We start from the raw sequence: 25291 nt of genomic DNA, 5'->3' as shown, positions 1-25291 counted from the left end.
GCCTCCCGGGTTAACGCCATTCTCCTGCCTCAGCCTCCCAGTAGCTGGGACTACAGGCGCCCGCCACCTCACCCGGCTAGTTTTTTTGTATTTTTTAGTAGAGACGGGGTTTCACCGTGTTAGCCAGGATGGTCTCGATCTCCTGACCTCGTGATCCGCCCGTCTCGGCCTCCCAAAGTGCTGGGATTACAGGCTTGAGCCACCTTGCCCAGCCAACAGCCATTTTATTATAGTTTAACAATTGTACAGGTATGGAGCAGAAATTTGGGTAGGGCTTAGGTGGGTGATTCTTCTGTCTCATGTGGCCTTGACCAAAGGTCACTTAAGAGTTTTCAGTGAGCAGATGGGCTGGGCTGGAAGACTTCACTCACATGTCTGGCACCTTGGTAAGGATGACTGAAATGCTGGGATTAGCTAGAGCTGTCAGACAGAATATCTACATGAGACCTCTCTAGCATGGCAGCTCAAAGTGGTAGGATTTCTTACATGGCAGCTCAAAGCTACCAGTGTGCCAGATAGCCTGCAACTGAAGCTGCAAAACTTCTTATGGCCTAGCTTCAAAAGGCCCAGAACCTCCATAGAATTTTCTGAGATCAAATGTAAAGTGCTTAAAACAATGCCTAGCTCATAAGTACTATTAGATATTATTCTTAAAATAATATGAAGATGAATAAGAAGCATCCCTTTCTCAATAACAGGTATGTGCTTCCTTGCATAATATATACTTATTGCCAAACTCTCAGCCATCTTGCATCTCTCTTTTTTTTTTTTTTTTTTTTTTTTTTGATGAAGTCTCACTGTGTTGCACAGGCTGGAGTGCAGAGGCGTGATCTCGACTCACTGCAACCTCTGTCTCCTGGGTTCAAGTGATTCTCCTGGCTCAGCCTCCTGAGTGGTTGGGATTACAGGCTTGCACCACCACACCCAGCTAATTTTTGTATTTTCAGTAGAGAAGGGATTTCAACATGTTGTCCAGGCCTTGTTTTGTTTTAAGACAGAGTCTCGCTCTGTCACCCAGGCTGGAGTGCAGTGGCACGATCTCAGCTCACTGCAACCTCCGTCTCCTGGGTTCAAGCAATTCTCCTACCCCAGCCTCCCCAGTAGCAGGGAGTACAGGCACCCGCCACCACGCCCGGCTGATTTTTGTGTTTTTATTAGAGGTGGGGTTTCACCACATTGGCCAGGTTGGTCTTGAACTCCTGACCTCAGGTGATCTGCCCTCCTCAGCCTCCCAAAGTGCTGAGATTGAGCTGGGTGTGAGCCACTGCACCCGGTCCCATATTTACCATCTTAATTGACAATGCCTAGCACATAGTTCCTGCCTGGCATTTATGGTAGTAAACATTCAATAAATATTTATTAAATTATTTAATGTATTTATTTTGAGACAGGGTCTCACTCTGTTGCCTAGGCTGGAGTGCAGTGGCACTATTACGCATCACTGCAGCCTCAACTTCCCAGGTTCAAGAGATACTCCCACCTAAGCCTCCCAAGCAGCTGGGACTACAAGGCACACACTGCCACGCCTGGCTAATTTTAAAAAATTTTTGTAGAGACAGGATCTTACTATGTTGCGCCTCAAGCTCCTAGGCTCAAGTTATATTCTGCCTTGACCTCCCAAAATGCTGGGATTATAGGTGTGAGCTACTGTACCAGGTCAATATTTATTGATTTCATATTAAACTAAGTAGTGGTAATGGGAGAGAAACAGGTTTGTGGGGAAAGCTGACAAGTTCAGTTTGGTTCATACTGAGTTCGTGGTACCTGCGAAATACTCAAGTGGATTTTTTGGTGGACAGTGGATTAGATGGAAGCCCCAGAGAAAGATCTGGACTGGAGATATGGTCCTTAGCAGCATATGGAAATCATTTGAGCTGGGGAGAGAATAAGACCACCCAGGGAGGACGCGCAGAAAGCACAGGGCACAGGATCTCAGACAGGCTTCTGTGGTTTAAGGAACAGGCAGAGGAAGGTCATTCCTCATGCCACAGACAAGGAACTGCTAGAAAGGTAAGAGGGATACCAGCAGAGCATTTGTAGAAGAGAAAGGTCAATTGTGTTGCCTGCTGCTGAGATGTCAAGCAAAAAAAGGACTGCAGCGTGTTCATGCAACGTCGGGGTGACTCTATTGAGGAGTGACTTTGAAAAGGTGGTGGAGTGAGGAGACAGGAAATGGAGATCCCCATACAGTGTAGGCAACTCAAGAAGTTTGACTGTAAAAAGAAAGACAGAGGAGGGGGCACAGTGGCTCACGCTTGTTATCCCAGCGCTTTGGGAGGCCGAGGTGGGCAGATCACGAGGTCAGGAGTTCAAGATCAGCCTGGCCAACACAGTGAAACCCCGTCTCTACTAAAAATACAAAAAAATTAGCTGGACGTGTTGGTGGGCACCTGTAATCCCAACTACTTGGGAGGCTGAGGAGGATCCCTTAAACCAGGGAAGCAGAAGTTGCAGTGAGCTGAGATTGTGCCACTGCACTCCAGCCCAGGCAACAGTGCGAGACTCCGTCTCAAAAAAAGAAAAAAAAGAAGAAAGAGAGAGAGATACATATGGTGGCACCTGGAAAGCCCAGTAAGGGGAAGTTTGTCTAAAGACGGGAGAGACTTGGATATGTTTAAAAGTGAATGCGAAGAAGCCAACAAAAACAAGCTAAAGTGTAGGAGAGAGAGTTTCAGAGAAGGCAAAAAAGGGTGGATGCAAGCACTGAACACCAAATGAATGAATAAGTGAATAAATGGGTGAAATTAGTCACTATTTTGGAAGTGGGAAGGAAGAGTTGAGGGGTAGGGTTCTCCATGTGTTGAAGTAAGGTAAACTAAGAAGGAAGATCACTGAGGGAGAAGCCCAGTACTAGCCACCCAACCCTCAGGGGAAGAGAGCTTGCTCTCTGATATCACCAGTGGGGAGGGGCATTCGCTCCTTAATCCACCTCTCCAAACCCAAACAGAAAGCCTCACATTGTGCAATGGAGAAGCTGAGAGAAGGGGAAAAGAGGAGTGGTCAGGTAAGGCAGAAGGAGAAGTGTGGGTTTTAAAGTGCTGGGAGGCCGGGCGCGGTGGCTCAAGCCTGTAATCCCAGCACTTTGGGAGGCCGAGACGGGCGGATCACGAGGTCAGGAGATCGAGACCATCCTGGCTAACACGGTGAAACCTCGTCTCTACTAAAAACTACAAAAAACTAGCCAGGCGAGGTGGCGGCGCCTGTAGTCCCAGCCACTCCGGAGGCTGAGGCAGGAGAATAGCGTGAACCCGGGAGGCGGAGCTTGCAGTGAGCTGAGATCTGGCCACAGCACTCTAGCCTGGGTGACAGAGCGAGACTCCGTCTTAAAAAAAATAAATAAATAAATAAATAAAATAAAGTGCTGGGAATCCAGGGAAGGTCAGTTCCCACCTTCCACCAGGGAGAAGCTGACATCAGCCCCCTATCTACCTGTCATAGCATCTTGTATTACTTGTCCATTGTCCCTGATTCAATTGTAATTATTAAGTTTATTGTGTCATTAGTTAAGGTCTGTCTCTCCTTAAGCTCCAAAAGGGCTCATTCCCTTCTCTCATCTCCAGTGCCTGACACTGCTCCTTTCACGCAGGAGGCGCTCAATCAGTCCTTGTTAAAAGCATAAATGGGCCGGGCGCGGTGGCTCAAGCCTGTAATCCCAGCGCTTTGGGAGGCCGAGACGGGCGGATCACGAGGTCAGGAGATCGAGACCATCCTGGCTAACACGGTGAAACCCCATCTCTACTAAAAATACAAAAAACTAGCTGGGCGAGGTGGCCGGTGCCTGTAGTCCCAGCTACAGGGGAGGTTGAGGCAGGAGAATAGCGTAAACCTGGGAGGCGGAGCTTGCAGTGAGCTGAGATCCGGCCACTGCATTCCAGCCTGGGTGACAGAGCAAGACTCCGTCTCAAAAAAAAAGCATAAATGAGGCCGGGCGCGGTGGCTCAAGCCTGTAATCCCAGCACTTTGGGAGGCCGAGGCCGGTGGATCACCTGAGGTCAGGAGTTCTAGACGAGCCTGGCCAACATGGTGAAACCCCGTCTCTACTAAAAGTACAAAAACTAGCCGGGCGTAGTGACAGGCACCTGTAATCCCAGCTACTCAGGGGGCTGAGACAGGAGAATTACTTGAACCTGGGGGGCAGTGGTTGCAGTGAGCCAAGATCACACTATCACACTCCAACCTGGGGGACAAGAACGAGACTTTGTCTCAAAAAAAAAAAAAAAAGTACGACTGAACCCACACACTAAAGTAGCTCCCGCCTCAAGAGGCTTGTGTATACAGGACAGTATCAAGGCTTCTCAGCTCCCAAAATTGTGTCCTGGATTGGGAGGGTGGTGATATTTTAACTCTGAATCCCTCTGTGTTTCTCCCACTTTGTCTTTCTTTCTAATTTGGTCTTGCTATTTATTTGGCTTTCTGTTTCTCTGTCACCATATCTCTCTGAGTCTGCACAGGAAGCACGCAGCTATGGTCTGAGGTGATTGGTAACGGAAACATTGATGCTTGTGTAAATTTAATAAAGAATAACACACATTTTTGTCTTTGTCATTAACCTTGTGTCTCCCTGTTCCTGTCTTGAACCTGGTTCTTTCTTCTTATCTCCTTCCTGTGTCCAGCTCAAGACTCCCACCACCATCCAAGACCAACTCCTGCCCCTGAATCTTCTGATGGGCCCCACAAGGTACTTGGAGGAAGACTACTGGCCTGGGTCATCTCCTCTAATTTCCTGCCTTGCCGGCCATGCAGCCCTGCTGACCACATCCTCTCTCACGTTACTTACATACTTCCTCACCAGACACCACCAGGAGTTCTCAGCCCCCAAAACCTGTCACCGATCCTCACCAGGCTGTCTGCTCTACCTTCTCCCCCCACTCAAGGGCTCCCGTCCTCACCTCCCTGCAACACTGCTCCTAGAACCATGTCTCTCTACCTGGAGACAGCCAGGCCTGTTCCCTTCTGGGTCTCCAGTGTCCCTTTTTCCCGCAGGTGACAGTGCTGGCTACAATGCTGTCCAGCCGGTGGTGGCCAAGTTCCTGGGGGAGCCTAGGGCTGGGCCCCCGAAGCCCTTCTCGGGGATCCCAGCTCTGTGCCCTCTATGCCTTTACTTATACTGGGGCAGATGGCCGGCAAGTGTCTCTGGCTGAAGGGGACAGGTTTCTACTGCTTCGAAAGACCAACTCCGACTGGTGGTTGGCAAGACGCCTAGAAGCTCCCTCCACCTCTCGACCCATCTTTGTCCCAGCGGCCTATATGACAGAGGAATGCATCCCTTCCCAGAGTCCAACTACCACCATCCCCAGCCAATTGCTCTGGACTCCTGGTGAGTAAGTGCTAAGCCCTCCTCCTTCACCTTCCTACCACCCGTCACCTTCCTACCTCCCTGGCTTCTGAGAATTATTGGGAGGACCCCCCTCCCTCAAGCTTCTACTAACTGTATTCTCTTGTTTTTCTTTGATCAGCCTACCTCTCACCCCCGCCATGGCATCCTCATCCCACTGCCTGTCCTCCTAGTCCCAAGGCTTCTAGGTCTCATGCCATTTTCCACATCCTGCCTCTGCCCTCCTTGTCTTCCCTGTGAACTCCCAAGATGGGGGACCCAGTTACAACAACACCTCTGATCATCTGCCACCCACTCTCCCCTTTTCTGTTTCAAGGGCCAAAGTTGTTTCATGGTTCCCTGGAGGAGTTGTCTCAGGCCCTCCCAAGCAGGGCTCAGGCTAGTTTGGAGCAGCCTCCTCCACTTCCCCCCAAAATGTGTAGGAGCGTCAGCATCGACAGTCTGAGGCCCTGCCTTCTGAAGACTTTCCAGGAAGGACCAAGTGGAAGATCCCTCTCCCGGGAAGACTTGCCGTCAGAAGCCAGTGCCAGCACAGTGAGTCACAGCTCTTCTGAGCTGGGCCCTGTTCTAGGCACAAGACAGACGGCACCCCTGCCTTCGAGGGACTCCCCTGGGGATGACAAACACAAAAATAAATAAATAAGATAACCCTTGGTACTACTGATAAATCTACAAAGGCGAGTTAATGTGGTGGAGAATGGCTGGGGTGTTGCAGGGAGGCATCTGTGAGGTGACGGCATTCAGTTGACTCTGAACCAGGAGAAGAAAGAGGCAGCTGAGAGGCAAACTGGGTAGGAGGTGAGAAAGGACAGCAGGTACCAAAGCCCCGGAGGGGACAGGGAACAGGGAGCAGTGGAGGCACTGAAAGGCCAGCCCTGTGTTCTTCCTTCCTCCAGACTCCTGGCCCAGGGCAGGGTTTTTTTTGTGTTCTGCTTGCCTGTTAGGCTACAGCAGGTCTCCTCTAGAGATGTGACTTGCTCAGCCCTTCCCTCTCTTTCTTAATAGTGGGTGGAAAGGGGCTCCTCCTGTCTTCTGTAGACCCTTCTCTGTCCTCTTTTACCTTGCAGGATATGACGGTGGAGCACCCCCTTCAGCATTCCCCCCACCACCACCCCCCCCACACACAAAAAGCCTGTTCCCCTTTCCTGTGGCCCTGAGGTGGGGGTGGGGTGGGGGAGGCGGGAAGTTGGCAACAGGAAGTGAGGAGAAGAGCAAAGAAAACTGTGAGAGAGAGAATTTTTAAAAAGCAGCTGGGGCCTGGGGTTTCTCCCCCAGTACCTGGGTCACCTCAGCCTGGAGCTGGCGGTGAGAAGACGATGGGGAGGGAGTAGGAGGTGGGAAGGCCAAGAGAAGCATGGGAAGGGAAACAGGCAGAATGACCACCTCCTTCTTCCCCCTTTTCTGGCAGGCAGGCCCCCAGCCCCTCATGTCAGAGCCCCCTGTGTACTGTAACCTGGTGGACCTTCGCCGCTGTCCCCGGTCCCCACCCCCAGGCCCTGCATGCCCCCCGCTGCAGAGGCTGGATGCCTGGGAGCAGTACCTGGACCCCAACTCCGGACGCTGCTTCTACATCAATTCACTGACTGGCTGCAAGTCCTGGAAGCCCCCGCGCCGCAGTCGCGGCGAGATGGTGAGACCTTACCTCCTGCTTCTCCACTGTCCCCTCAAGCTCTTCCTTCCCCTACTGAACCTCAAGGTAGTGTGTTTTCTCTCTGGGGCTCTCAGAAGATCAGAAGAATCAGCCAAGTATAAGAAGGGTGTGGAGGTGGCATCTGGATGTAGCTTGATTTCCTCCTCCCCTAACCCAGAACCCTGGCTCCATGGAGGGGACACAGACCCTGAAGAGGAACAATGATGTCCTGCAACGTCAGGCAAAGGGCTTCGGATCTGACACAGGGACCCCAGAACTGCTTGACCCACAGGTGAGATCCCCCCATTTCCCAATCACATGCAGAAAAAGCCAGCTTGTTATGACTTTCTGTTTTGTGTAAAACATTCTCCATTCCCCACCACACCCCCTGCCTCTCACCCACATCCCACCCCTCTTCCCCCTTCAGCCAGGGATCCCTGAGTCAAGGGTTTCCCCACCTGCTTCTCTGATCCTCTCCCCTAGGGTTCACTCAGCCTCAGCCAACGCACCTCGCAGCTTGATCCTCCAGCCTTGCAGCCCCCTCGACCTCTGCCGCAGCTCCTGGAAGACCCCCATGTGAATCTCCCATTTCTTTGTGAATGCCAAGATCCTCCCTGCCCCACACCCCCCCAATTCCTGCTCCTCAAAAACATCTTCCTCTTTCTGAATATCCTCTTACCCAGCCCTCCCTCAGCAACTTTAAGGGACTTCACTCCTGGGAGACCCCCTAGGGAAAGCCGTGGCCACTGTGGAGGGCGCAGGGTGACTTACAGATACCATTCCCTCCACTTCCCAGGAGGTGGAAAAGTCGGGTCTGCTCAACATGACCAAGATTGCCCAAGGAGGGCGCAAGCTCAGGTGAGAACCCGGAATACAGCTAGGGCCTGGGCTGTCAACTCCGTAGGGTAGAGCAGGGTGTTGGAAGAGCACCCTCCCCGTGTAATTCTAGAATGACCTTTTCACTACCACTACCACCCCTCTCTGCCCCCGTAGGAAGAACTGGGGCCCGTCTTGGGTGGTGTTAACGGGTAACAGCCTGGTGTTCTACCGAGAGCCACCGCCGACAGCGCCCTCCTCTGGTTGGGTGAGTGTGAGCTAGGGGAGTAGGAGGGGTGAGGGCGCTGCCTCCGCCTCACGCCAATGTGGGGCGCGGCAGCGCGGAGGGCGGTGCAGAGGAAGGTAAAGAAGTGAGGAAGCCTCCCACCTCCTCACAGTCCACCGGGGAGAGGGAAGCATTGAAGGAAACAGCACCGTGGCCTCAGTTTCCTCCCTCATTGTCAGGGGCCAGCGGGTAGCCGGCCCGAAAGCAGCGTGGACCTGCGCGGGGCGGCCCTGGCGCACGGCCGCCACCTGTCCAGCCGCCGCAACGTCCTGCACGTGAGCGCCCTCCTGCGCGTCTCCAAGGCCCCACCCGACCCGAGGGCGCCCCCAATCTCCCGCGCAGGCCTCCCAGTAGCTCTCCCTGCTTTTTATACTCCTCCCCGTTGACCCGAACGTTTCCCCGCCTGGCCCTCAGATCCGCACGGTCCCTGGCCACGAGTTCCTGCTGCAGTCCGACCACGAGACAGAGCTGCGAGCCTGGCACCGCGCGCTGCGGACTGTCATCGAGCGGCTGGTTAGAGGGGTGGAGGCTGGGAGGGAGGCTCGGGCCGGCCGGGACCGAGGGAGTGGGGTGGGAACTATAGGAATCAGGGGCGGTGGGGGCAGGGTGGGCTCGGTGGAGAGCCCTGGCCCGGGCGGGGCTGGGACGTGGGACCCTGGCAGTGGGTCAGAGTCCAGCTAGAGGTGCAGATTTCTCTCCTCTCTCACCTTCGACACGGCCCGCCCCGGGTCTAGGATCGGGAGAACCCCCTGGAGCTGCGTCTGTCGGGCTCTGGACCCGCGGAGCTGGCGGAGCTGAGCGCTGGGGAGGACGAAGAAGAGGAGTCGGAGCCGGTGTCCAAACCGCTGCTGCGCCTCAGCAGCCGCCGGAGCTCCAGTGAGGCGCGAACCGGGGAGGGAGGGTCCGGGAGCGCAGCGAGGCTCCTGGGCGCTCACGCCCCGCTCCACCTGCCTCCTGCAGTTCGGGGGCCCGAAGGCACCGAGCAGAACCGCGTGCGCAACAAACTAAAGCGGCTCATCGCAAAGAGACCGCCCTTACAAAGCCTGCAGGAGCGGGGTCTGCTCCGAGGTGAGGGGGCTGGGCCAGGTTCCTGGATAAGAGAACTCCAGCGAGGCTCAGAGTAGAGCTTCCCAGAACTAGACCACAGCCTTCTGTGACTACTGCTTTCCCACTACCCCAGATTCTTTAGAGGAGAAGCCGGGAAGACGTGTACCCCTTTGTCAGATTGTTTGAAGCAGGGGAAGGGGGTGGAGTGTATTTCCTTGCCCAAGCCTGGCACAGACAGCCAGGAGGACCAGCCTCACTTAAGGATAAAGACCTATGCTGAAAAGAGCTCCCGTGAGTGACGCTGGCACTGGCTTCCCGCCTCACTCTGCCTCCCCAGACCAGGTGTTCGGCTGCCAATTGGAATCACTCTGCCAGCGGGAAGGAGACACGGTGCCCAGCTTTGTGCGACTCTGCATTGCTGCTGTGGATAAAAGAGGTCATTTTCTCAGAGACCCCAGAATTCTCTTCCAACAGGCTAAGGCGTAGAATTTTCTGCCTCCCCCATTCTACCTAGTCTTCCTACTGCCCTTTTTCTCTCCACCCTTATATTCCTCACCACACACACTTTTAAGCAGCAGTCCTCATCTACTCCTCCCTCATCTCCCAGGTCTGGATGTGGATGGCATTTATCGGGTGAGCGGGAACTTGGCAGTGGTCCAGAAACTTCGCTTTCTGGTGGACAGAGGTGAGAAGTTTTGTGGGCCAGTGGTTGTACTAAGAATGTGTTGCCTGAGAACCATGGGCGATTCTACATGAGGAAGCTGGCAGAGCAGAGAAACCGTCAGGCTGGAAGTGCATGTCTTAGCTCCTGATCTCTTCTCATTCATGTTGCAGAGCGTGCGGTCACCTCCGACGGGAGGTATGTGTTCCCAGAACAGCCAGGACAAGGTACTTACATGGAAGACCCCTCAGATCCCTAGAACTTCCACATATCCTCTTTGCTTCCCATGTATACCCCCATGTACCACTCCTGGGAGGGTTGTCCTCATCCCCACCTTAGCTACTTTGCCCCACTGCAGACCCTCTAGGCATTCCTATAGTCTGCTTTGACTGGATTTCTCCAGAACTTCTAATCTCTCAGTCTCTAGATCTTTCTGGCCTTTCATGAGCCCTGAAGCCCCTATACCTCCTTCTCCCTCCAGAAGGTCGGTTAGATTTGGACAGTACTGAGTGGGATGACATTCATGTGGTCACCGGAGCCCTGAAGCTTTTTCTCCGAGAGCTGCCCCAGCCTCTGGTGCCACCACTGCTGCTGCCCCATTTCCGTGCTGCCCTTGGTAAGGATTGGAGCTTTGGAAAGAACCCTTGATATGGGGGACACGGGTGGTAAATAATAGAATAGAGGTTCCCTTATACTCTTCTTTCCCATTCTGACCTTAGAGATGGAAAATAACATTCAACTCAGGTGCCTACTCCAGGTGCTTTTTTGTGAATGTTTAGGGGGCTGAACTGAAAAGAATTATGAGGTAATAGTTGGGCTATGTGAAAAAGAAAGCTGTGCTAGATTTACAATGTCTTCCATGCCTGTAGGAAAGAGCAGTGAATTTATCCACCCTGTCCTAGCACCTTCCCTAACCTCACTACCATGCCTTTCCCATTACTCTCTCTTTCTAGCACTCTCCGAATCACAGCAGTGCCTCTCTCAGATACAAGAATTAATAGGCTCAATGCCAAAGCCCAACCGTGACACTCTACGGTACCTCCTGGAGCATTTATGCAGGTCAGGAAGACTGAACCTCTTTGTTCATGCTGGGGAAAGGTGGAGTGGGGAATGCCATAGGGACTCTGTGCAGGTGGAGTGAAGGTAGGAAAGCACCTAAGTTTAATGGGCAGGTGAGGAAACAGGCAACCTCTGTGCAGGAGCATATTACCAGGGTCAAAGCCTTTTTTTTTAAAAATTTTTTTTATTTTTGAGACAGAGTCTTGCTCTGTCACCCAGGCTGGAGTGCAGTGGTGCAGTTTTAGCTCACTGCAACCTCTGTCTCCCGGGTTCAAACGATTCTCCTGCCTCAGCCTCCCTAGTAGCTGGGATTACAGGCACCTGCCACCACGCCCAGCTAATTTTTGTATTTTTAGTAGAGACGGGGTTTCACCATGTTGGCCAGGCTGGTCTTAAACTCCTGACCTCAGGTGATTTACCCACCTCAGCTTCCCAAAGTGCTGGGATTACAGGTGTGAGCCACCACGCCCATCAAAGCCTTTAGGTCAAAACTTAAAGATCAGCATCAAGTGGGGAAATGGAACCAAGATGCTGTGAAAGAAATAAGGGAAATCTTGCCTCTCCCTTCCCTCTGCCTCTTTGTCTCCCATTGGGACCTTGCTGATGGCTTCCTTGGTTGAACTGGGCCTGGGCAGTGACTTCTGAGAGGGGATGGCCGTTTGAATTAAAGACTCCCAAACCGTGAGCAGACAGAACTCTTGCAGCAGTCCCTAAAGCCAGAAGAGGCAGTTGTATCTTCAGGTTGTATCCTGAAGGTTTCTTCACTGGTCCATCTCCATTCCCCTTGTGTCTCCTTGGTTTTTTTTGTCACCACGTGGAGGAATCCCAGAGTGGCCTCTTCCCTGCTCAGACCTTTGAAGGGTTAGATTGCTATGAAGTGGCAAGCTGCTGCCATATATCCCCTTCCTTGGCTTTTGCCCACAGGGTGATAGCACACTCAGATAAGAATCGCATGACTCCCCACAACCTGGGAATTGTGTTTGGACCAACCCTGTTTCGGCCAGAGCAGGAGACATCTGACCCAGCAGCCCATGCTCTCTACCCAGGGCAGCTGGTCCAGCTGATGCTCACCAACTTCACCAGCCTCTTCCCCTGACCCAGGGAAGGAAGAAGAGAAAACCTATTTCCAGTCATCTCTGGTGGTGAGAGGCTGGTGTTCTGTTTTGAGGACATCCCTTTAAATCTCCCAAATGACTGTCTCCATCTTCATGAGTGTGACTTGAGGGGTTGGGATGGGTGAGGGAGCTTCTCTAAAGAGGAAAGTAAGTAGATTAACCCCTGCTTCTCTTCTTGTTCCCTGTTATAATTCCTCCCCAACATAATAACACCTAAAGTGGCATGTTGGTTGTTTTTTTTTCTGATGCAGTTCCTTTATTATCAGGAAACAGTGTCATTATCAAATTTCTCCTCAAAACATATACAGACTATACACAGCCCCCAGCCCATACCTCCCATCCCTGAGGCAGCTTGTGCAGGGAACTGCAGCTGCCCCAATGTTTCTGGAAGGATAGAGACCCCTTAGGAAATGCAATCTGTGACGGATGAGATTCCCTACTCTTTAGGCACTAGAGTTGAGGAATTGTGTTTCCCCAGGCAAGGATCTCAGTAAGACACTCATATTGCCCACAGCCATGTTGGGGGGCCCAGAGGGAGGTGGGGTATGTCCAGAGCTGACCCCCTGATCATGGGAAGGAGGAGGACTCGGTCCCTGGGCCTCATCCAGAATAGCCACAAAGTCCAGCTGAGTGTTGTCAAGATCAAGAGAGTCCAGAGGATTACACACCTGTCCTTCGGGAGGAGGGTACAAGGCAGGACCCCCTCCTAACCTGCCCACCTCAGGATGGCCACAGCTGGGGTTTGTGCCTCCCACTTTCAGGGGCCCATAGCAAGTGGGCAATGGGGGCAGAAGTCGAGGTGGTGCTGCTGCCCTATGGGAAGCCCTGTTTGCCCCCACTACAAAATTTTCATGGCATGGTGAAGGGGTGGGATAGGAGCCTGACTTGTGATTGGGCAAGTTGGGTCCAAAGCCAGGTCCGTATGTGGTCACCGGAGCTTTAGCAGGGCTTGGGCTGACCTGGGAACCCCCCAGAAACTTGGGACTCTGGTAGGAAGGTTCCTGGGCTGAGGCATCTTCCCTGCCCCCACCCTCCCACAGCAGCTCCTGTTGAGACTGAACATAATTACACACAAGCTGAGCCTTGAGCTGCCCTGTGGAATGGGTGGGGGAATCAAAGTCCAGGCAAGGCCTGGGTTCTGAAGGCAGATAATCAGGGGGTGGCTGGGTATAGGGGCCTGACTGGAGATACTGGGGAGGAGGGGGCTGGGGGTAATGGGAAAAGAGAGGCTGTGGATGTGGGGGCCCCTCACTGGGGTGGGCATTGAGACAGGGTGCCAGTCCTGTGGAGTCAGACCCTACTGGGCACCCCTGTTCTGGCTTGACTTGCACTTGTCCATAATGTTCAAGTCGAGGACACTGGCTGTAGGCTCCACCTAGAGCCTTGGGGCCTGGGTACAGCCCAGAGTGGGAAGGGAACTCACCCCATGTTTCTTGGGTGGGGTCATGATATAAGGCCTGCTGGGGACAGGGGTTGGGGCCATAGTTGGTGGGTGGATCAGGCCCAAGAGGCAGAGAGCCTGGACCCCTCGCTCCATAAGGCTCAGCTGCTGCCCCTTCAGGTCCCCCAAATCCCAGAGTATCAGCAGATGGGAAGTCCATATAGGGGTTCAGACCACTGCCCATTATGGAGGTCCCAACTTCTGGCTCTTCCTGTAGCCCTCTAGTATCCATGGCAGCATTCTCAGTGATGCTGGGGGACTGTGGTGAGTAGACAGAGGTTGGGAGGTAAGGATCGAAGTTCTGTCCTCCCCCTGCCACAGTGGGTGGTGTATGGACACAGCCCAGGCTCTTGAACCTCTGGACTCTAGCTGGAGCAGGATGGTCAGCAGCCCGGGCTGGGTCACTGGCCCTCCGGGTGACCCCTGCATTGGGGTTGTATCCTGGATACTCAGCTCGGCTTCTCCAAGGAGGCATGGGAAGACCTCCTATCCGATCCAGGCTGGATGCTGCAGTGGGCGGAGTACCACCCCCTCTGACTGAAGCATATCTTGCCCGGAGCAGGTAGTGCTGAGCAGGCATAAGGCCAGGCAGGGAGGATGCTCCATTCTCTGGTGGGGAGCCAGGGGGAAAAGGAGAGGCCAGGGAGGAGCGGCGGCTGACAGTATAGGCAGAGCTGATGCTGCTGGAGCTGCTGCTGCGGCGGTCAAGAGAGACTGGGGGGCCCACGCGGCGGGACACAGGGGTACCTGCAAGTGATGGGGAAAAAAGGTAGGATGGTCAAGGAGTCTCTAAATCTCACCCTGCCTCCTCCATGCAATAGCCTTGTCCTAGATTCCCAGGGATAAGCTCATTATCCCTAACCAGTCAGTTCTGTCTCCTACTTCTTCCATGTCTATTCTGTTTCTGGGTTACCAAAGATTCAGGGTTGCTATGAACAGTTGTGCAGGTTGTATGCTGCACAATCCTAGGGAACAGCATTCGCATCATAGCCTTTGCATACTTGTTTGTTTATTTTGTTTTGTTTGAGACGGAGTTTCGCTCTTGTTGCCCAAGCTGGAGTGCAATGGCGCAATCTCAGCTCACTGCAACCTCCTTCTCCCAGGTTCAAGTGATTCTCCTGCTTCAGCTTCCTGAGTAGCTGGGATTACAGGTGCCCGCCACCATGTCTGGCTAGCCTTTGTGTATTTGTACATCACAACTATTTTCTGATAAACGGAAAGTGCATTGAGGAAGGAGATCTTTTTCTAATTATACAAAAGTGCCATGTGGCAGCCCTCAAGGGTGACTTCCTCCTCTCAACCTCAGGGCAGGTCCAGATCTCACCTTAGCCACACCTCCCACACCCAGGTCTCACCAGTGTGGGACAAGCTGGGCAGTTTGAGACCCCGGGTCCCTATTGGCCGGAGTTGATGCAGCTGGTCCAGCCTGAGGTTCTCAAGGCGGCGAAGAGTGGATAGACCAGTGCCAGCAATGCAAGGCCCCTCGTCCAAGCTGGAGAGGTCTTCAGTGCTGCCCCCTGCATTGCCAGCCATTTCTACACCGCTGTCTGTATTGGCTGCACTGCCTGCCGGGGAGTGGTCGCTGCTGCAGGATGACTGGGCCCCAGGACTTGGCTGTGGCTTCTGTGGAGAAGATGAAGTCTGAGGGCAACACCCTTCCCCACAGCTCCTTCAACTTGATGAGTGGCTGAAGCCTGTGTCCCAGTGACTGCTGGGGTTCCAAGGAAGTTTGTAAGTGTAGAAAGGGCTAAGCAGGTAAGAGATAGGGGAGCAAACTGAATGTGAGACGTTTGATGAGAAGAACTTAGGCTGGAGCATGGACTGGCTGGTCTCAAATTCTTGCTCTTAGTTCTATGACCTTGGGCTATTTCTCTATGCCTGAGTTTCTTCATCTGAAAATGGGACGAGTGAGTCCCTTTCTCATGAAGTTGCTGTGAGGAGTACATGAAATTATACATGTAAAAGGCTTGGAACATATACTAAGCGCTATTTAAGAAAGAGTGGGTTGGATGCATTGGCTCATCCCAGCACTGTGGGAAGCTGAGGTGGGAGGATCGCTTGAGGCCAGGAGTTTCAGACCAGCCTGGTCAACATAGCGAGACTCCATCTTTTTTTTTTTTTTTTGAGGCAGAGTCTCACTCTGTCGACCGGGATGGAGTACTGTGGCCGGATCTCAGCTCACTGCAAGCTCCGCCTCCCGGGTTCACGCCATTCTCCTGCCTCAGCCTCCCGAGTAGCTGGGACTACAGGCGCCCGCCACCTCGCCCAGCTAGTTTTTGTATTTTTTAGTAGAGACGGGGTTTCACCGTGTTAGCCAGGATGGTCTTGATCTCCTGACCTCGTGATCCGCCCGTCTCGGCCTCCCAAAGTGCTGGGATTACAGGCTTGAGCCACCGCGCCCGGCCGCGAGACTCCATCTTTACAAAAGAAGAAAAATTAGCCAGGCATGATGGTGTATGCCTGTAGTGATCACTCGAGCCCAGAAGTTCGAGGCTGCAGTGAGCTATGATTATGCTACTACACTCCAGCCTGGGTGACAGAGCAAGACCCTGTCAGAAAGAAAGAGAGAGAGAGAGAAAGGAAGGAAGGAAAGAAGGAAGGAAGGAAGGAGAGAGAGAGAAAGACTCTAGAATCTCTAGATTTGGGGAAGCCCAAAGAGCAACACTAAGACAAGAGACAGGCAGACTGGTCACAGAAGAGTGATTTCTATAGGAGAGGATGGATGGGTTGGGAAGTAACTAGAAAGACGTCCACAGGGTGGGCTGGGATATGGAAGTGAGGGTTGCCTGGGCTCTCTCACCATGGCACCCTCTGGCAGAGTCAGTCTGTTCTCCTCCCTGATGGGACCTCCTTCCCGCTCCCTCTTGGGCTCCACTGTAGAAATGGATGGTGCCCGAGGCAGGGGGCCATCCCCACGGTGCCGTTTGGTCACATGGGCGTCAGGACCATGCACTGTCTTGACATGTTTTCGCAGCGAGCTGGGATCTGTATAGCGTTTGGTGCAGCCAGGGAGCTTACACACATACGGCTTCTGTTGAGTGCAGAGTGGAGACAGAGGCAAATGGATCAAAGTGGAAGAATGCAGAAGAAATGGGAAAAAGTGATGACAACATGGGGGACAGGGGAGGAGCACACAGCACCAAAGGAAGTGAGGAGGGTTGAGGCCTCAGGTGGGGGTCAAAGATGCAGAGATTAAGTGGAAGGTTAGGAAAACTGACAGCCTGGGAAAGATGAGGAGGTGAACCCAGGGCTGTGAGGTCCCATAAATCCAGGGAATGGAGGGATCGGGGTCTCCTCTAGACAGCATATTTTAGGTTAGCCCTTTGGCTGGTTAGAGGTTAGAGGTAGGAGGAGGAGTGGTTAAGTGGAAATTCTGGGTTTCAGAAAAGCCTTGTCTGGGCGAATTATGTGGAGAGAGGGACTCACCTCTGTGGAGTGGGTGCTGGGCTAAGGGATTTCTTATGGGGCAATCTCCCTGGTAGGTAGCTTCTCAAGAGGGGAGGGTCTCTTAGTTGGGGCATTCACCTCATTGGAGTGGGTCCGATTCTGGTGCTTGGCTCGGTCACTGGCATTGCTGAAGGCTTTACTGCAGCCCTCATGCTCACACATGTATGGCTTCTCACCCGTGTGTGACCGCAGGTGCGTCTTCAGGTTTTCGAGGCGTGAGTATGACTTCCGGCACCCTTCAAACTGGGGGACATGCGGGGGTCAAAGGATAGTTCTCAGACAGAGGACATGGAGATGGAAGGAATCCTCAGTCTCCAAAAGGACACACATCAGAGAATATAACTCAAGATGAAAGGCACTGAGGCTTTGAGAGAATTCCCAAAACTAGGGGACAAGGGCAGGTAAGAACTTGGGGAAGGGAAGCAGTTGGAGGCACTCTCCCTTTGGGAATATAAAGATGCTAGAGCATCTTCTGACCAAGCCAGGGCAGATTTCCCTGCATAGGGATCTTATGCCGTCCCAAGATGGGGTCATCTTGGGGGAACGGGCTGTTGTCTTTGATGCAGGGTTTATCCATTAGGCAGAGTAATAGGCACAGTACTGAAGGCCGACAACACTTTAAGAGGCCCACGAACATGTTTTAATGTCTTTTTTTTTTTTTAATTTTTTTTTTGAGACGGAGTTTTGCTTTTTTGCCCAGGCTGGAGTACAGTGGCATCATCTCGGCTCACTGCAACCTCCGCCTCCCGGGTTCAAGTGATTCTTCTGCCTCAGCCTCCTGAGTAGCTGGGACTACAGGCACACGCCACCACGCTCAGCTAATTTTTATATTGTTAGTAGAGAAAGTGTTTCAACATATTGGCCAGGCTGGTCTCGAACTCCTGACATTGTGTTCTGCCCGGCTCAGCCTCCCAAAGTGCTGGGATTACAGGTGTGAGCCACTGCTCCCGGCCTGTTTTCTGTTTGTTTGTTTGTTTGTTTGTTTGTTTGTTTGTTTGTTTTGAGACAGAGTCTCACTCTGTCGCCCAGGCTGGAGTGCAGTGGCATGATCTCGGTTCACTGTGATCTGTGCCTCCTGGGTTCAAGTGATTCTCCTGCCTCAGCCTCCTGAGTAGTTGGGATTACAAGTGGCCAACACTACGCCCAGCTAATTTTTTGTATTTTTAGTAGAGACGGGGTTTAGCCATGTTGGCCAGGCTTGTCTCAAACTCCTAACCTTGTGATTTGCCCGCCTCAGCCTCCCAAAGTGCTGGGATTACAGGCATGAGCCACTGTGCCTAGCCCAGCCTGTTTAATTTCTTTTAAAATCAAGTGGGAAAAAAATGAGCTTTTACATCCAAGAGTGTTTTAATATATATCATTATATTCATCTTTATGCCAGCACAGTCACACAAACATTACTTTTAATATTTGTTTATAGAAGAAAGGACTTACAAAAGCAAAAGTCTGCCTCGGGCCCTATCTTGAAGGAGATCCCCGATTTAGGAAGAGACCCTGGACTTGGGACCCTGGTGCCTCACCGTGCACTTGTGTGGCTTCTCGCCAGTGTGTCTGCGCATGTGCACCACCAGCATGTACTGTGCTTTGAAGGGCCTCAGCTCCCTGGAGCAGCCCCCCCAGTGGCACACGAACTCCTTCCGCTCCCCGTGGATGTGCTCGCTGTTGATATGCTGAGGGAGAAGATAAAAAGGCTCTCCGAGGCTCCGCCATGCCCCCAAGGTCCAGAACAGACCTTCCCTCCACTCCCTGTTCCTCTTCCACTACTCCACCTCAAGGAGGAAGAGGCAGGAACAATATCATATCTCACATCTCAGGTCTTCCAGCTCCCTAAGGCAAAGTTACAACTTCTGAGCTTCTGCCTACCCAACAGCATTCAACCTCAGTCTCCTCTGACCTCCTGTCCTCAGCCAGATTCTACCAGGTCCCACTCAGAATCTCCTAAAGTTTTTAAAGTTTCCGGTTAGCCATTCCTGTTACCCCCTGGGGCTCACGTGCACCAGCTGCTCTTGGGAATCAAATTCCTGGCTGCAGCCATCCCAACGGCAGTCAGTCTCATACACAGATTCAGGCTCACGCTTCTCCTCTCTCTCAAGGTCCTCTCGCCCATCCAGCATCCCCAACAGGGAATCCTAGGGCAAGAGAGGCAATCTTAGGGTCACTTGGGTGACAGCTTTAGTTTTGCTCAGGTCCTAGAGGTAAAGCTCCCACCTATCCCCTTACCTGTATGCCTGTGGAGTTGGGGCTGGACATATCACCTTCCAAGGGCTCCTCCCGGCACTTGCCAACCAGCATGTCCAGCTCAGACTTCAGCTTCCCCAGGGGAAGAGGTGACAGTGATGAGGGTGGAAGTCAGCAGAAGGAAGAGGAAACCAAGCCAGGTCTTCCTGCCCTAAGTGCCCCCACCCAAGCAGCTGGAACCTTCTGGGTTTGGAAGGGACTTCCTCCTCAGACTACACTGGTGAATGGGATGGGCAAAAGATCCCATTTGGAAGTGTCTGACTCAACTGCAAGGAGTGAACCCCAGCACCCACACTTCTTTACTTTTCTAGTACTGAAAACTTATAACCCTTGTCCTTCCTTCACCTTTCCCCTACAGAATCCACCACCTACCCACCCTGAGCTAAGGGAAATCAGGTAGCAATATGGGGACTCTCACCTGGCAAGTTGGGAGGGGTCCCCGGGACTGAGGGTGTGGGATCATCCCACCCCGGGCGGACTCATGGGGACCACAAGGCTGGACTCCGAAGGAAGGCGAGGGCCCTTTTTGGTGATTCATCTGGGCTGGGAATCCCAGAGACGGGCTGAGGAGGAGAGAAGGCAGTTACTTAAGACAATCTGGAAGTCTCAGGAGGGATTGGGCTATTTGGAGGATTTCTGGAAGACTTGGAATTTGAAGTGGTTGAGGAAGTCCCAGGGAAGTACTGAGGAGGGTTGTCCTTGAAATGACAAGGATTCAAATAGGGTCAGGTGGTTTGAGGGCTTGAGACTTTTAATGGACTTGGGTAGGGGCTTTAGGGGCCTCTTGGCCCGGGGCTGACTGCACCTCATGGTGCTGATGGAGAGATGGCCATAAGAGCCTCCTGGAGATGTGCATCGCGAGTTGATGAAAGCTACGAGGGAGCTGGGTGAAGTGCGGATAACCGTCTGCAAGTCCAGGCTGGCGTCCGACAGAGGTGAAATGGACAGTGCCCGCTTCTTGGTCAACTTGACTGCACTCCGGGGAGAAGAAAAGAGAGGGCCTGGGGCAGGAGACAGGGGAGATGGATATGGTAAAGGGGCATGTCTCACCACACACCTAACCTATAGGTCCTGACTTGGCAAAACCAATGAGACTTGATTCTGCTTTGCCCTACTGATCCTATGTGTGACTTTTTTTTTTTTTTTTTTTTTTTTTTTGAGACAGAGAGAGAGAGAGTCAAGCTCTGTCACCCAGGCTGGAGGGCAGTGGTGCCATCTTGCCTCACTGCAACCTCCGCATCCCGGGTTCAAGTGATTCTCCTGCCTCAGCCTCCCCTATAACCGGGATTACAGGTGCACACCACCATGCCCGGCTAATTTTTGTATTGTTAATAGAGATAGGGTTTCACCATGTTGGCCTGGCTGGTCTTGAACTCCTGACCTCAAGCGATCTTCCTGCCACGGCCTCCCCCTAAAATGCTGGGATTACAGGCGTGAGCCACCACGCCCAGCCCCATCTGTGATTTCTTGAGCACATCAAGCTCTGACGCCTCACATCTTCAAACATCTCCTCCTCCAAGTGAGATCCCCTGCCCTCCCACTTTCTCTTTCAGAACAGGCCGGGCACGGTGGCTCAAGCCTGTAATCCCAGCACTTTGGGAGGCCGAGACGGGTGGATCACGAGGTCAGGAGATCGAGACCATCCTGGCTAACACGGTGAAACCCCGTCTCTACTAAAAAAAATACAAAAAACTAGCCGGGCGAGGTGGCGGGCGCCTGTAGTCCCAGCTACTCAGGAGGCTAAGGCAGGAGAATGACATAAACCCGGGAGGCGGAGCTTGCAGTGAGCTGAGATCCGGCCACTGCACTCCAGCCTGGGTGACAGAGCGAGACTCCGTCTCAAAAAAAAAAAAAAAAAAAAAAAAGAAGAAGTCAGAGAGGGGCAGAAAGGGAAGACGTGTTGCCTGAGTCCTCACCCTCGGTGCAGCTGTTGGTCTCTCTGGCTGGCCCATAACTGTGGGGGCCGGACATGAGGTTAGCTTGGTGGCAGAAGGGCAGGCCAGACAGTCCTAGAAAAAAGAGACAGCTGGAATGGGAATGGAGGACATGTAAGCCTCACCTTAAAACCCCAGGCAGGACCTGATCCCAGGATTCCAGGTCCGTATGACATGGGGCCTCAAATCTTGTAGATAGGAAACTGGCATGGGGCGGGGATGGGCCCAAGTGGGAGATCTGCCAAATCCTCAAGGCCCAGGAATTGGTATATACACTGACCTTCTGTCCCCACACTGGGGGCCCCCTGACTGGGGAGGGGCCGGAGACAGCAGGGCTCGCCATAGCTACTGACTGGTGGTGGGGTCATCGAGTTGAACATGGCGTCTCAGAGGAGGGTGTGGGGACACTGCAGAAAGGGAAGGTAGTTATGAAGGTGGAGGCAAATAGAGACGGTCAGACAGCAGTCTCAGGCACTGAATCCTGGGCAGATCATCCCTGGTGTCCCCAGCCCCTCTAAGACATCTGCCACGGAAATCGAGTTGAAAAGAGCATCACTGGGTCGGGCACGGTGGCTCACGCCTGTAATCCCAACGTTTTGAGAGACTGAAGTGGGCGAATCACCTGAAGTCAGTTCAAGACCAGCCTGACCAACATAGTGAAACCCCCGTCTCTAATACAAAAATTAGCCAGACATGATGGCGGGTGCCTGTAATCCCAGCTACTCGGAAGGCTGAGGCAGGAGAATTGCTTGAACCGGGAGACGGAGGTTTCAGTGAGCCGAGATGGCACCACTGCACTCCAGCCTGGGTGACAGAGTGAGACTCTGTCTCAAAAAAAAAAAAAAAAAAAAAAAAAAAAAGCGTCACTCAGCCAGGCAGGGGGTAAGGGGAAATGTCCCAGAGAGGCAGAGGCAGTCTTATAGTCTGTGTAGTCTGGGGATCTTCTTGGGAACTGGTGGGAGCTTTGCCTGTGTGGTCTGTGTGTAGAGGGCATGTTTTGGACTAATTGTGCCTATATTAACTTTTAGTAACATGGACCCTCTAATTCTTCTTGTTCTAACCCTGGGCCGGCTTTGAGGGGTGGGATGGAAGAACACGTGTGATGAATCTGACTTCAAGCACTGGGGCCGCTCTGCTTGAGCCTGTTTCCCCTTCTCATACCCCTCTTCGGGGACAGCCCGTGTACAATCTCTGCAGTGTCCAGCAGAGGGAGCCCTAGCCACAGTCCCGACAGAGAGGCAGGTGGGGCCAGGAGGCAGCACAAGCGATCTGCCCTCTTCTTTTAGGCAGAAAACTGTGTGGAGGAGGAGGTAAGGTTGCTGAAGGGTCTCCTGGGTCTGTTGAGTACAAAGGTGTAAGCTGGTGTTATTCTGGGGTAGTTTAAATCGGGTCCAACTAATCTTTTTGGTCTCTGTTTTGGGGGAAAGGCCCCACGCGAAAGGAAGTATGAGGGGAGACTTGAGAGAATGAAAAAAACAATGTCGTCGTTATAAAAGAGCAGCGAGGAAGAAGGTGCTGCGGTTCGTTTTTCTCCTCAAACTCCAGTTTTGATTCCATCCCGGGTTTTCCGGTCTCCCGAGAATGAGGGTGGGGTGGGGCGGGGTGGGGTGGAGAACCACCGGGAGCGGGCCGGGCCGGCCGGCGCGGTGGGTGATCCCGGGATGCTGGGATTTAGGGTGAGGGCGGGGTGAGATGGGGAGCGGAACCCGGACCCCGCGACCCAGTCCGAGCCCGGCAGCCTGAGCTGTACCCTTCCTAACTCCTCCTTTTCCAGCCGAGATGCAGATCCCGCATCCAAGACCTCCCAACTCGACCTTGGCACTAATGTTGGGGGCGGGGGGCACAGCTGGCTGGCAGCTGGATGGGGGGGACACTTCTCCCGCCTCCTTCCCTCTATGACTCACCCAGGGGAAGGAGGCAAGTTCGCAAACGATCCCCCAAACACTAGAGACTCCCCCAAACTTGCCTACTCAGTCATCTTACTGCCCAGCCGCCGAAAAGCCTCCAAGGAAATGGGGCGACATCCCTCCTCGCCCACGCGTGCCACAGCCCACCCACATCTCCCCTTCAGACTAGTAAAAGGAAAATGTTGCCAACTTTTTTAGCTTCGGTAAAGTTTTTCTGGGGTGTGAGAGTTCGGGATGGGACAGGGAGCTCTAAGATTCCCCTGCCGGAGCCCCAGACCATCTTCGGTGTCTCCCTGTTTTCCAGCGTCCCCCTCGCACCCCCGCTCCCCAACTCCCAGGAGTCGGCTCCGCCCCCCTACTCCCGGTCCCGCCTTCCCCGCCCCCGTGCCTCCTCGGCCCACCCAAGTCGCCGCCGCAGGCACTGGCTGCAGACGGCTCTGCTCCCCCCGCCCGCCCCGGGAACCCAGTCGAGCGAGCCGTAGGGGTGGGGGCTGAGGGGCGGGACACATTCTTCCCTCCTCCTCTCAGCGCATCCGGAAAGCAGGCAGTGGCGCCCGGGGGGCACTACTGGAGAGTGGGGGGTTCCCGTTGATGAGGTGAGAAAGCGAGAAGAATCCAGAAAGTATGAGGGAGAGAAAGGAGAGAAAGTGACTGGGTCAATAAAATTAGGTGTGTATGGGGAGCAGGAGGGGCCAGGACACCTTAGGTTCCTGGTTATCGCAGCTGGCTTCCCAAGGGTTAACCCCTCCAGACCCCCGGGAACCCCCTGGTGACGTCAAGGGCGGGGATGCCAGGGAGATAATGGTGGAGGGGGAGAGGTCTCTGGACCCCGCCCCCTAGGGAAAACCACCCTTATTCCGACCCTTACCTCTCCCCCGGGAAACCGCCCGCCTTCTCCCGCTACTGGAACGTAAAGACCTATCCTAGAAGACCTCAGCTGTCCAGAACCCTAAAACCCTCAGTCCCCAGGCTCTACGGGGTCCCCTTTCCCTAATCCTGTCCCGAAAGCTAGCTGCCCAGCGCTGATTGTTTCGGGGTCATGGGGCCTGAAAGAGGATTCAGAGCGGGGAGCAAGGGCAGGCAGGGTGGTCTGAGCCAGAGGAGGGGCCTCGATCCCCAGCTCCCGTTTGGGCGGGGGCCAACGGGGATACACAGGCTGGCAGTGGCCAGTGGTCCCGCCCAGCCCCGGTAGGGGTCTCCCTGCCGCTGGCTCCCGCTGCCCCGGTGGTCCTAAGGTCAGAGGGTCAGGACAAGGTCTCCCCGGCTCCTCCTGAGCGCCTTGCCCTGGGACTCAGGAGTCCAAAATTGCCTGGGGTCATTCTAGGGCCTTCACTAGACCTTGGACAGCCCCCACTCCCAGACCCCTTCCTAGTCCAGAAGACACTCCTTTCCCCCAAAACACAAGCATCCACTGGCACATCTGTCACAAGACAGGTCAAGGATTCAAGCCTGGCTGGCCCCTAGTACTGTTGCCTCCCACACACCCGTCCCCACCCCACCTGGAGCTCCCTCCTTTGCAGTCCCCTCCTTTCAGGAACACTGACGTCTTCCTGCCCCACGCGCAGACACACACCTGGAGTTCCCTCTCTACAACGCAGACCTCCAACTAGCCATCCCTCCAGCCTCTTCAGCTCAACCGCATGAAAGTGAGATATTTCTAATATATGGGAGAGGCAGAGACAAAGACCCCACGGTTCCCTGAGACAGAGATACACAGACTGACAGAAGAAAAAAGGGAAAAAGAAGATTCAGAGAAAGATACAAGTGATAAATTTGGATTTTCTAATGTCTCACTCCAGACTCTCCCACCCCTATTTTGCCTCTATGTCCCGGGTCTGGGATGAGTCCCTAGGAAGCTGAGCATCCCCTCAGGCCCCCTCCCCCACTGCTCCCAGGTGGTCCCCCGCCTGCCCCTCCTTCTCACCTCTGTCTGGGCGCTGGGCTCGGGATGCGCGGTCCAGGGCTGGAGTCTGGGCTGGGGGGTGTGCGGTGGGGAGGGGGGGCGGAGAGGGCCACGGCAGCGCAGCCTCGATGCCACCCCCCCCCCCCCAACCTGGCCCCCAGCCCTCCCGCCGGCCCAGCCCGCCGGGCCGCAAGCCCGGACCACCCGCGAGAAGCGCAAACTTTTTTTTTCCCTTTTGCAAAAACTTTTTCTCGCTCCAGTCGCTGGCGCGCCGCCGCTCTTCCCGCTCGCCCCTCGCCTCCCTTCTATTTCCCTCCCTCTTGTCGTTCTGGAGGATGAGGCGGGGTAGCTGGAAGCAAGAGAGGGGGTGCCGGGCTTATTGCACCCCCAGGACCCCCAGGATCCTCCCCCCCCCTTGAGGGACCCCATACCCCCTCCCCCCCCCCCCCCCCCCCCCCCCCCCCCCCCCCCC

The 25291-nt window shown here is 53.9% G+C and overlaps 3 protein-coding genes across 9 annotated transcripts in view; 1 reads left to right on the top strand and 2 right to left on the bottom strand.

Moving 5' to 3' along the window:
• Window positions 1-7260, bottom strand: part of MARS1 (methionyl-tRNA synthetase 1) — a 36507-nt gene extending 29247 nt beyond the window's left edge. For both annotated transcript variants that reach the window (XM_026454640.2, XM_026454641.2), the window contains exon 1: window positions 6978-7260. The gene's annotated coding sequence lies outside the window, so the exon portion shown is untranslated. The remainder of the gene's footprint in view (window positions 1-6977) is intronic.
• On the top strand, window positions 4528-12195 carry ARHGAP9 (Rho GTPase activating protein 9). Of its 6 annotated transcripts, XM_023210693.2 has the most exons (18): window positions 4528-4678; window positions 4984-5317; window positions 5652-5869; window positions 6744-6965; window positions 7144-7257; window positions 7449-7541; window positions 7762-7823; window positions 7959-8049; window positions 8247-8342; window positions 8482-8580; window positions 8802-8943; window positions 9028-9135; window positions 9452-9550; window positions 9722-9799; window positions 9949-10002; window positions 10257-10391; window positions 10729-10834; window positions 11759-12195. In XM_023210693.2, exons 2-18 carry the CDS (start codon window positions 5002-5004, stop codon window positions 11928-11930), a joined length of 2205 nt encoding a protein of 734 aa, XP_023066461.1. In that variant the 5' UTR covers window positions 4528-4678; window positions 4984-5001; the 3' UTR covers window positions 11931-12195. The 6 variants fall into 6 exon arrangements, with proteins under 6 accessions (XP_023066461.1, XP_031792185.1, XP_023066462.1 ...); XM_031936325.1 differs by lacking the exon at window positions 4528-4678 and having other exon boundaries at window positions 4774-5317; XM_023210694.2 differs by lacking the exons at window positions 4528-4678; window positions 7449-7541 and having other exon boundaries at window positions 4793-5317.
• GLI1 (GLI family zinc finger 1) lies at window positions 12189-24851 on the bottom strand. Its single transcript, XM_023210702.2, has 11 exons — window positions 24841-24851; window positions 20992-21084; window positions 19881-20076; window positions 19494-19638; window positions 19058-19147; window positions 18829-18966; window positions 18358-18507; window positions 16916-17080; window positions 16191-16421; window positions 14746-15013; window positions 12189-14137 (listed from the first exon to the last, which is right to left on the bottom strand). The coding sequence occupies exons 2-11, from the start codon at window positions 21044-21046 to the stop codon at window positions 12393-12395; spliced, it is 3183 nt and encodes a 1060-aa protein (XP_023066470.1). The 5' UTR covers window positions 21047-21084; window positions 24841-24851; the 3' UTR covers window positions 12189-12392.
• Window positions 24852-25291: the final 440 nt, after the last annotated feature.

Source organism: Piliocolobus tephrosceles, chromosome 10 (assembly GCF_002776525.5).
Source record: "Piliocolobus tephrosceles isolate RC106 chromosome 10, ASM277652v3, whole genome shotgun sequence".
Taxonomy (NCBI): Eukaryota; Metazoa; Chordata; class Mammalia; order Primates; family Cercopithecidae; genus Piliocolobus; species Piliocolobus tephrosceles.
This window is presented reverse-complemented; position numbering and strand designations above follow the sequence as displayed.